At 46.8% G+C, this 12,151-nt stretch overlaps 1 protein-coding gene across 1 annotated transcript in view; it reads right to left on the bottom strand.

Annotated features, from left to right (window-relative positions):
- The window catches only part of BTD (biotinidase), a 179,671-nt gene that overhangs the window by 60,897 nt on the left and 106,623 nt on the right, over positions 1-12,151 (bottom strand). Inside the window, exon 2 of the mRNA XM_078664029.1 lies at positions 5,184-5,413. Coding sequence (XP_078520155.1) covers positions 5,184-5,399 — 216 coding nt within the window. The 5' untranslated portion in view covers positions 5,400-5,413. The remainder of the gene's footprint in view (positions 1-5,183; positions 5,414-12,151) is intronic.

The following is a 12,151-nucleotide window of genomic DNA, read 5'->3' on the forward strand; positions in this document are numbered from 1 at the left end:
ACCACACCCACTGCTCCGCCTATTGTATTCACTGTAATGCAACTGTTTTAGTATATATGCTTGTGTACTGTTATTAAAGTTAGCGCGCTCATCCCAGATCCAGCCCCGGCAGCTGCCGGGCCCTGTCATCCTATTCCTGTGCAGGTTGTCCTGTTCCTGTCCTTTATGCTGTATTAAACCTGCAAACTCCTACTACCTCGAATCTTGACTCTTATTTATTGAGCTATCTGTTATTCATTTATCCATTCAAAAATAGAGGTATTATTTATTTATTTACCACAATCTGGGTATGTGGCTATGATGATTGAGCCATTCAGAATTGGGCTGAGGGCTACACTGATGGGGTCTAGTCCTTTGATGATGATGTGGTGAGGGCAAAGGTCAGAGGGTGCTCTGGAGTGTATGGACTGCATAGTTGTTCAGTTTCTTGAGCGGTGACGGTGGGCAAGGAGGTCAGCTGGTCCTCTTAATTGAAATGGGCAGAAGGCTGCGAGGGTGGAAAGATCTGGTTCAGACTCAAAGTGTCGTAGATGGTGCTGCTCTTGTTACTGAAGAATACGACAAGATGGGTGCAGAGATCCTGGGAGGGGATGGAGCCTGTTGCCGGAGAGGTGAAGTCTTTCACTATAGCGAAAATGTCCTTGACACTTTTAGTGTTGCTTTCAGTGCAGTCGGTGATTGTGGAGCGTTTGGTGGCTCTGATTTGTGAACTTAAGGACACATTTGTAGGTTCTACTGTTGGTGTCATCCTGACTGTGCCTCCATCTGTGTTCAAGCTGCTTGCAGTGGCATTTGGTGACCCTGAGCTCTTCCATGTACCACCATATTTGTAGTCTGATTCTTGTAGTTTTGTTGGCTTTGAGAGGAGGCAGGGTGTCTGCTCGGGCAGTGATCCAGGTGATGAAGTTGGAGATGGATTTGGGGAAGTTGACGTTGTGTCGACGCTGGTGGTTTAGGAGTTTAGAAGGACAAGATGCGTCTGAGTTCTTGTTCTAGTCCAGTCGTGAAGATTTTGTGATTGTGTTTTTCTGGTGGTGTGGGATGGCTATGCTGACGTTGATGAGGGTGTGGTTGGATGTGGTGTGTCACCTTAAAGATTCTCACTTCTCATACTTCAAAGCATGTGAACAACAGGCTAAAAAGACTATGGACCAGATGTAGGTAGCCCAATACCGGTCGGTAGCGGCCGAAATTACCAAATTTCGGCCGTTACCGACCGGTATTTAGGGTTTGAGATGTAGGAGGCAGGTTTAAGGATTCGGTAATTTACCGAACGGTAATTTAAGGAATTGGTAAATTACCGAATTCTTCAAATACCAATTCGGTAAATTACCGAATCCTTAATGTAGGGAGCACTCAAGTGAGTGCATTTTTCATTTAAGGATTCGTTATTTACCATCAACTACAAGTTGGTGGTAAATCCCAAATACCTTTAAAAAAGCAATTATTTGCTTTTTTAAAAGTGCCATGTGGCAGACATACATGCCCTTAGGGCATGTATGTGTGCCACATGTGCACCCATGCACTATTCAGGGGTGCAACAGGGTGTCAATGTGACACCCTGCCACCCTTGAAAATGTTCCCCCTATTACCGATTCGGTATTTACCGAATCGTTAATAGTGAATGGCTTCCCATTCATTCCTATGGGCCTCCAGGACCATAGGAATGAATGGGAATTACCGAATTGGTAAATACCGAATCGGTAATACCGAATATTACCGATTCGGTCAAATTTACCGAATTTTTATCTACATACCATTTACTGATACTGAAACATCGAATCGGTAAAATTCGGTATTTTAGAATCGGTAAATTGAAATTACCTACATCTGGCCTTGTGTCACTTCTCATACTGAAAATCTTTTAGTAACAGTATGCAAGAGATGGCCCATTTCTGATTCTACAAAGCCAAAAGCAGTGTGCAGAGAATGGCACACTTCCAATACTACAATACCTCTGAGTAACAGTGTGTGCAGAATGCTTGATTTCTAATACTAATAATCCCAAGAGTTATTGTGTGCAAAGAATGAGACACCTCTAATAGTAAAAAGTATGTGAGTAATAGCATGCAAGGAATGGCTCACTTCTAATACAACAAAACTTGCAACAGTGTGCAAGGAATGGTTCACTTCTGATATCACAAAATGTGACAAGAATGGCTGACTTCTGACAGTACAGAGCCTATAAGTAACAGTGTGTAGGGAAGGCCCCTTCTAACATCATAAGCCCTCTTGGTAACACACTGTGCAGGTGAAGTAATTAGAAACCACCAAGCCTGTGAGTAACAGTGAGTCGGGGAACGCTGCTTCCATTACTATAAAACCTGTGTGTGACATTGTGCGATGGATCGCCACTTGTAACACTATGAAGCCTGTGAGTAAAAGTGAGTCGGGGAACGCGGCTTCCATTACTATAAAACCTGTGTGTGACATTGTGTGATGGATCGCCACTTGTAACACTATAAAGCCTGTGAGTAACAGTGTGCAAAAATAGCTCACTTCTGATACTACAAAGCCTCGGAGTGACAGTGTGCCAGAGATGGACCATAAAACTCGGAAAGACCAATTTTTTCCATTTTTTAATATCCACTGCATCCCCGCTAATAAAGGGATACCTGGAGAAGCAGTAGGATTTGTAATCTTTAAATCCCCCTGGCCTATATCTCCTAAGAGCTCCCTGAGAGATGGTCGAGCCCACCCAGACCTTTATGAGTCTGGGTGAACCCGATGATGAAGCATGACATCAATAGGGTGTGTGAGGGTTAAACAATAAAAGGAATTTTTTCCTTTCCGCAATAGGAGTTTTAGAGGCACTAGGAGCCATTCTGGGTTTGGATACAATAGTGGAAGAAAGTTTATACTTGGGAGGAGGTATCCATATGTCTACCTTTCTGACCCCTTATGGTACTGGTGGATTTTTCCATTGTTACCTCTTGGTTATAGTAATCGCATTACTAGACGTTGACGGGAAGGCATATGCAAAAGTGCTCTTGAAAGAGTTAGAGGCATGAATAACAGATAATCAAATCATACCACAATACCAGACTGGATTTCGGCCGAATTCATCGACAATGGATAACGCCACTGCACTATCATATCTGGTAACTAAAGCACAGAGGTCGCCGCTATACGCATGCTTTGTCAACTACAGCACCGCTTACGATGGCATAGATCGTAACATACTGTGGGCAAAACTCGCAAAGGAGGGTATACCGAGGAAACTCCTGGCGGCCATTATGTCTCTCCACAACGGCACCTGGGTCCGCACCAAGCTCATACATTTGCAACAGCTAAGATCTACACGTACAAAGGGCTAAAACAGGGCTGCGTGATCGCACCCACAGTGTTCAATTTAAATACTGCGAACCTGAGAGATTCACTTTTAAAAACCAACATCTTCCCACCTAAACTGAGCCATCCCAGGCTACCAAATATGCAGTATGCGGATGACCTTGTCCTATTGGACCAAACTAGAATAGGCATGAAAAGGGCATTGGAGACACTACACCTTTATAATACGGAAAATAAACTCCAAGCCAATGCAGCTGAAACTAAGGTGCTGGTCATTGGCCACAAACCCCAAAAATCATTATTGGGCTGGCATCTTGGTCCATTAAGAATTGCCACCGCCAATAAGTATGGGAGTACAATTGTCAGACACCGGCAGAACAACACTACAGGCCAAAGCACTGGTGGCAAAAGCGGCTAAGGTCACACATGCCCTATGCAGACTACATCATAAGCTTATAAGCCACTCAGCGGAAGGCATTCGACGAATAATGCAAGCCAAGTTAATTCCAACACTGAGCTATGGCCATCTTGCTTTCCCTGGATGATTGACAACAAATTGGATCATTTGCACATCATGGCCTTCAGAAAGGTTTTTGAGCTGCCATATTCGACAAGGCGCACACTGATTCGACTAGAGTTCAATATAACAGCAATGGACATAGAATGTAAAAAAGATATAATAAAATTGCATCATCATGTGATTAAGGCAAGTCCTGGTACCATCAGGGAAGCACTTCAAATACTATACTATAACACTAGCCGTTGGGCAAGGTACCTCGTGACAGCCAATAAGACACTGGGTCTGCCAGCTGATCTTCTAAAACACTCAACTAACAATGGCTGGTTTAAAAAAACCTGCTAAAGAAGCAGGGAAAGATCACTTCAAGACAACAGGATCTCGAACGGATTAGATCCATTTGTGGTGCAGAGGGCCTTGTCGACTCACACAAAGATATCCTATGTCAACCATACCTGAAAGCAGGACAGGGCAGGCAAGCCCTACAGAACGAATTAAGGACCAGGCTCCTAACACCACCAATATAGGACTACAGGGCACACTGGAAAAACACATCAACATGAAGCAGTGGATGTCGCTTGTGCCAATATCGCACAGAATCTGCAGAGCATGTCATCTGCAGCGGCCCAGTCTTGTTAAGCCCGAGGCGCCTATACTTAAGAACTATGTTCATCCGAAATAGAATAAGATCATGTAAGAAGGCTCAAATGTTTATCTATACTACCACAGTGCCGATGGAGCTTGCACGATTGGGAAGTTTTTTGTGGTAGCTGGATGTATGTCAGTACAAAGAGATCATTTTGATTGTGGTACTTTACATCGCGTATTTTACAACGCAAGTCGTTACAACGACTTGCGTTGGAGGGCGCGGATTGAGGATTATTATAATTTTATATTCCAACACCAGTCCACGTAACAGTAGGGAAGGTGTTGGAATATAAAATTACAATATTCCTTAACCAACAGCGCCATCCAGCGCAAGTTGTAGTAACGACTTGCGTTGTAATGGCAGCGTGGTAAAGGTCGTGCATTGTAAACGACGTTTACCTAGCCTACGCTTGTGCACTATCACTCTACTATCATTACTGTATAGTTCGCTTATGAATTACTCTGTATTATGTCTCACCTTTTAGATGCACGCATAACAAAGCATTTATCTATGATGCAAATACTACCAACTGTTCTTACAATCTTTTTAGACTTTTAACCAATCAAATGTTTTTATCTATGATGCAATACGTATTGTATTTGTAAATGATTTTAGGTAATCATACAATAAAGAATTGAATTGAGTATAAAGCCAGTGAGCAAAGGTGTGCAAGGAATGGCTCGCTTTTTATACTGTAGAACACACTATTTAAATACTATTACTCACCAGCCGTGCAGCTTCCTTTACCTGCTCCTCGTACACCGCCACGTTCTTGTACATAAGTTCCAGTGCGGCTGAGCGAGTGTGGGGTGCCCTAGGGTCAGCGGTTAACGTTGGGTGATGCTCATACACGGCAGCCATGTAGTGTTCCGCTGGGTGTCCGTCCACTGAGATCACTTCCAGGAGGTACAGGAGGAAGAGAGTGCAGCCAGCACCCGACATGGCACTTTCTCAACCTATAGGGGAATACAGAATAAAATCAAGCTCTACATAGACTGTGGCAGTGAACTCTAATGTGAGGGCCAGTCATCAGTTCGGCAGATGGAGTGAAAGCAGTCTGGGTGGCGAATGACTTTACGTTTATTTAAACAAGACTGCACTGCTCTTAGATACCTACTCCATTGCTGCTATTATGTTTACCTGCTGCTGCCAGTTTAAAGCTATCACTATTGTTAATATCGGGGAATGCGATGTCAATGTACGCCATGATATGTGCAGGCACAACAGTGGCAATACCAGCAAATGCAATATCGATGTACGCCATACACTATGCACGCATAACCATGTCGAAACTAGTAAAAGAAATGCCGATGTACGCTGTGACAAATGTATGCATAATAATACGAACATCTGTCAATATAGTATCAATGATTTCCGTGTTTTATGCACACGCAATAACAAGCTCATTTCATTGCTGACGAATTCACCCAAGATGACCTCCCCATCAAACTCTGAGTCAAAGATGCGTGGTCAGACAGGCCTTGCAACCTAAACCCAGGCCTACCAATTGATAGGTCACAGGTGGGGTTACACTCAGGTCGAAGACAAATGCGCAACTAGGGAAAACCCTGATCGATCCCACAAATACGCACGCAGCTACACCACAAACAGGTCTGATGAATTTGGGAATAATAAAACACGCTGGGCCAAAAGCTCACGTTCCCAAAATACCACAAAGTTAAATGCCACAAGTAGTTAGGAATACTGAGCCAATCAGGACAAAGCACACACACCCCAAGAAGGACAGCTGGACCCATACACATTGGCCCACACTATCTCTCCCAGAGGTCAAGAGCCATCCGTGTCCCTGTTATCAGATGGTTGTACTTATAATTTATGACTAAGCCAGGAACCACATGCTCTCTAAGAACGTGAAATCGGTTTATTGTACCTCATGAACTGAATATATTTTAGTCCAAAACTTCTGCACATTGAGACTGTCTCCAGACGCTACTCTGTCAATGCTTTCCCGGCCGCTGCGTTCAATTAAACCAACGTGTTCCTGTTTTTTGCCAAACGCCTCTTGTCTTTTCATTTTTCCAAGGTAAATTAATATCCGAGCAACAATTTGGCGATCCATATAGGAGAGATTGGTGTATCAAGCCCGACTGCTGCAAAGAACAAGGACCCCTGACCGAACGGATTCACATCGGTGCAACGAGTCCAGTGAGCAGGCGCCATACTTGATTAAAAGTTCTGCTGAATCCACGGGGCAGAGGTCTGTCTGGAGGCTGCCGTCAGCAGGGTAAGGGACTACATCTGATCGTTGGCCCCAGCATGTGGTGTGTGGTAAACTAGGACAAGGGCATAGATCACTTTTTCCCTAGTTGGCCCGCTAGAGAAGGTGAAGGTAGTTTGCATTTTTTTCACTTGAACTATTGAGTGTTACACAAGTGGTACACGCCGGACCCTTGGTGTGTTATATAGGGCCACTTATTTATTTTGCTTGTACCACTGAGCTTTACAGAACTGGCAGATCCTAGGGCCTAGGTGGAATATGTTGAAGATGATCAAGTACACTGAGCTTGGTCTAAACGCTATCTAGAACAACTGAGAGCCATTCCGAACCTATTTGTCTTAGGGTGCAGCAAGCCAAAAGCGCACACGCCCCAGGTGCACAGCGGAGGAACTCCAGTGGAGCGTCAGAGGAAGCCAGTAATTGGCCAGCTGAGGACAGAACCAAAACATGTGGATGAAGTCTGCATCCTCGCGCATGCAACGTGGGCAGGGGGCATCCGTGCCGTAAAAGACAGGTTCATCTTTGCAGGAGTGAGATACACGCTATGCAGGATGTAAAAGTGTACTATTTTGAGCCGCGCGTTCCGAGGAACAGTTGCAGGGTAGGCCAGGATCGTGGCCCACTCTACATCACTATACGCTCTACCCAGGTCCTCACCCCACCGGTCGCAAAGCATCAGGAGAGGCACACAGGTGTGCTTATATAGTGCTTTGGTGAGCCATGTGACTAGGTGACGCCCCATGCCCAGGTGATGTCGATTTTGAAGTACGTGATGGGTGGCCGGTTCAGGCAGCAATGGTCCCCAGTGCATTTGTATTGTGTCTATAATTGAGTTGTATCCAAGGAACTGGCCAGGGGGGCGAGGAGACACCAGTCTGGTCACTCAGATTGGCAAATGATTCGAGTGTAGTATCAGAGAAGAGGTTGCCAAAAGTATGGATGCCCGTCTCAAGCCAAGGGGCAATAGCCACTATCATGAGGTGTATCTGTCTTCTGGGCATACTAAGCAGCTGAAGCAAGCGGGTGTACAGCACCAAGGCATTAGTGAGACGGAGGCAATGGGGGAAGCAGCGCAGTACCACAGTTTGGAGGTGCATGGGCAGGATGGGTGAGGGAACCAGCGGGAGGAAGAGGTGTAGCAAGCGCAGTAACCACGGGGGAGGTCAGTGTCGCAGTGTCGTCTACGTCGCGCTCAGCTAACCACTGCTTCACCCACTTGGGCAGCAAGTTAGTAGTGCTCAAAGTTGGGAGCCCTCAGCCCGTTCCAATCAGTGGGCAGGCACCGTTTCAACAGCGCTACCCTGCGGTGACTGACAAACCATATAAATTTGCCATGCAGGCATTCAAGCATGGCAAAAAGGATTTGTGCAGCTAAATCCAGACATTACCAAAATAATAATACAAGTGCGGTAGTATTACCATCTTAAGATAAGAGCAATGCATTCTGCCACCTACAGTGGCATGGTTGTCCAAAACAAAATCTGCCCATGAAGGGGGGGGGGGTGCACCACCCGTCGTATGTTTCCATCCTCCAGTGCCGCCGCTCCATGGTAAGTCCAGATACCGAGGTAGGGGATTATGTCCGGCTGCCACTGCACCCCCTCCCCACCCAATCAGAGGCCAGGGTCAGCTGCTCCGGTTGATAAAGGGAAGAGGTAAGACTTGCCCCAATTAACGCACCAAACTGAAATGGCTGCAAAAGAGGAGAGCAACCCCTCAATCGCAGGCAAGGGCTCAAAGATATCTCACTGTGCCACTGGATTCAAGCAAGCCGGGCTGAAGACGGCTGTAATGCCAGAAACCGGTCCTCGGAAGCTTGTTTCCGGTCCAGGGAAGACATGGCTTGGCAGTTCGGGCTGGACTGTTCCCATGAGGCACAGGGTCAGACTGATTTGCATATGGCCATGTCTGAACTGGGGTGGCAGAGTGGGCTAAAGAACGGTGATGGATTAAACCCAGATCTTTTGACTGGGTGTGAGTGTTTGATTGGTTCAGATGCTCCGTCCATCACCACCCCCTTTTGTACCATCAAAGATATCTCGCACATAAAGAAGCATGTCATTGGCGTAAAGTGAGACAGCATGCATGCCATCGCAAGAGGATCCCCCAGTCTCGTCCCTGGCTGGATTCCCAGTTTATGGTCTCCATAGCCAGCGAGAAAGATGGGGCAAGTGGGAACGACCCTAGCGGGTGCCACCACCACTGCATATGGACTCAGAGATATATCTGCCAATCTAGACTCGGACCTGCGATGCAGTGTATAAGAGTTTAAGAAGCCCAAGCCTACGGAAACCCATTCCAAACTGGGCGGCACAGCAAATAGCTAGTCGCACTCCAAGGAGTCGAAGGCTTTCTCCAAATCCAGAACCAGGCAGCCAAACCGAGGCCATCCACCTGGCGCCTGCTCCAGCACCCGGAAGAGGTGAAGGGGTTTCAGAGTCCTGCTGCAACCTGGCACAAAGCCATCCTGGTTCCTGTGGACCAGCCGCGGGACCACCCAGTTGCTTTCTCATGCCCGCTACCGTAGCCATGTAGTGACCCCCTGATGGTGACTTTGAACGCATCGAATTCCAAGAGGCGTGACAACGCAGTGCCGGCATGTGTGTCAAATAATTCAAGACAGCAGACATTGAAGATCACACTCCGTATTCCTCTTCCAGTGCTTCCGGGCGAAGTCACCACGTTGGTATGGGAGGGAGAGCGCTGTGCCAGCAGCCCTGTATGCACTGAGGGTTGTGGTCTGAGTGCATCCTCCCTAGGTAGTCAGTGTGCGTCACAAACGTGGCCAACTCAGTAAAGCAGACCATACGGTCAAGGCGCATGTGCAGGCTGTGAGTAAAAGGAGTACACCCTATCCACCGGGTGACACAGACGCCATAGTTCTACTAGTGTCCAGTGGTGCAGCCATATGCTCAGGTGTTTAGCACTGGAGTGCTTGGGGGAACGGGGCTAAGATCTGTCCAGCAGGGGATCAAGAACACTGTTGAATTCTCACAACAACAAGGGAATACCCTGAGCGCGCCAGGACCTCAGAAAGCTTGGCAAGGAAAGCAGGCTGCTCTGTATTCAAAAATTATTTCTATCAGAGTAGCAAGGGGCAGCCCTACACAAAGAGGGAACAACAGTGGGGGTCAACAACCGAGGCAGTGGCTACAAAGAGAAGTGGAGAAGTGTGGCTCACTGGTTAGAAGCGGCAGACCCTGAAGCAGAGGTCAGGCCCGGGACCAGGGTTCAATTCCCGCCTCGGCGGGTCTTGGGCTCAATTTCCACGGACCTGATAATTCTCGCCTCGGTGCCTATTCCAATCATGGAGTCCCACTCTGCAACTCTGGGCAATAGCTTGCTTAATCTCCACAACGGCCCCCACAACGCTGGGATGCCTGGCTTCCCCTTGGGGGTGCCCTGGAGGGGGCATCTCACAGGGAAAGTCAGGAAGGGTTCCACAGCGGTATATAGCGCCAGGATGCCCCGAGATGGGACGGCAGTGCGCTTTACAAGTATACACACACACACAAAGGAAGTCCATGCTCAAATCCAGATGATAACCCTGCCTGGTAAATGAGGAACAGTTAGCTGCAAAAACTTGGCCTCTCCGGAGCCTAAGGAGTCTGAGTGATGTATGTCACCTAGAGAAGTGCTATGTTGGTGTTTTGGCAACACGAGTAAAAGTATATCGAATAGAGCTGGGAGGGGGCGTGCATCCCCCTAATGTCTAATGTGATCACATTAAAGTCAGGTGTGGGGATTGTCATGTCGGGCCTCAGGCCAAATCCAGGTGCCGCAAGAGCAACGGGGTCCAGGCGGCGAATGCAGAAGCATCTGTGGGACAGAGTTGCCTTGTGGTCTTAAACATCAGTACAGGGACAGAAATACTACGGTAGGGTGCCAACGGTGCCCACCCAATCTTGGCAGAAATGTGCACCATACGAACAGTACGTTAAGGGGGTTCCAGCAGGTGTGGCAGAAAGAGTGCTGCCAGGCAGGAACTAATGCAAGGGTAGCCGGCATAAAGGAATACAGCAGTGCATGGGCAGAGCAAGGAGGATGGGTGGCAGGGGACGCACAGTGCACATAAAGTCACAGTCTGAGAGCTGAGAAGAAGGTCAAGGCAACACAATCCAGCACCAGTTATAGTCACGTGTAGTGGCTACAATATTATGAGATAACCTAGGTGCAAAGAACACAAGACGTGACCTTCATACGTCTTGCTATAGATGGGCACAACCCACCATTCACAAAATTCGAACACATTGGTCTAGCACTATAGAAACAGTGATTAGATAGTAAACAATGGCTGTTAATATCCAAAGTTCAATCTTCCCAAATAACAAATCAATAGTCGGTGCAAGTTGAAGGTCGTCAAAGATTCCTTTTATACTTTATTTCTCAAAAAAAAAATCATAAAAGCCCCACGCTATGGACAAGACTGCCGACGCGTTTCGTCCCCCTTGGGACTTCTTCAGGGCTTGATGAGTAATGTACAAAGAACTCGTATTCTTTCAAAAGTAAATAATTCAAGAAAATCTTAGTAAGTAATATACATAGGACTCTTATTCTTTTAATAGTGAGTAATGCAAGTAAATGTGAATCGGTATCTCCCCGAGAAGTGTAATCGCGTCTTTTGAACCGGACGCGATTTACACATCTCGAGGAGATACCGATTCCCGTTCACTGCTCCAGATCAGGGAGTCTTGGTGACCGTCGCAGCTGGGAGGCCCCATCTCAGTTGCACGTTCACCGGCACTTGTGCGACACAGTGGCCCAGTCTGAGGCAGGCAGTGTGAAAGCTACATTGCTGCTGGCATGTCTCTCCGCAATGGTCCCAGGCCGACACTGGCTCAGTGAAAAAGTGGGATATCTCATCAAGGATTACCCAGTGATTAATGTTGTATACACTTGCTGTAAGAATCTGGAGTACAAGTTGAGCGGGTGAGCGGGGGTGGGGATCATCCACCTCAAATAATAATCACAATTCTGGGCAGACTAAACCACAAAAGTCACCAAATAAACCGGTGCTCCACCAATTGGTGGCTATGCCACAACGGAGAGAGGCTTAACCTTGAGGCAACGTGTAAAGCATTTATACAGCATTCAATCAGTAATAAAGTGAAAACACAACACAAGAGAAACCCCAAACCAATTTAGAAAAATAGATATTTGAATAAATGAAATGACAGCAAAACAGAATAAATCCAATAAGTGAAACCAAGGATCTATTGTGAAAGTTTCAATTAAAAATAGAGCCAAAAAACAAACAAAGTGCCACCTGCGGTTATCTAGCCGCACTAGACCAGTTCAAAGTCAAATATTAAAGCTGACCTTGATGGAGCATGGGAAAGATACAGGGACCACGTCTGCCCTGGTAGAAAGTTTACCTCCTGACTTAGAAATGTTTATGGAAAAGAATGGTAGTCGACAAGAAGTTGGCAGGGCAAGCCAGATCGGAGGCAGGGCT

Source organism: Lissotriton helveticus, chromosome 10, assembly GCF_964261635.1.
Source record: "Lissotriton helveticus chromosome 10, aLisHel1.1, whole genome shotgun sequence".
NCBI lineage: Eukaryota > Metazoa > Chordata > Amphibia > Caudata > Salamandridae > Lissotriton > Lissotriton helveticus.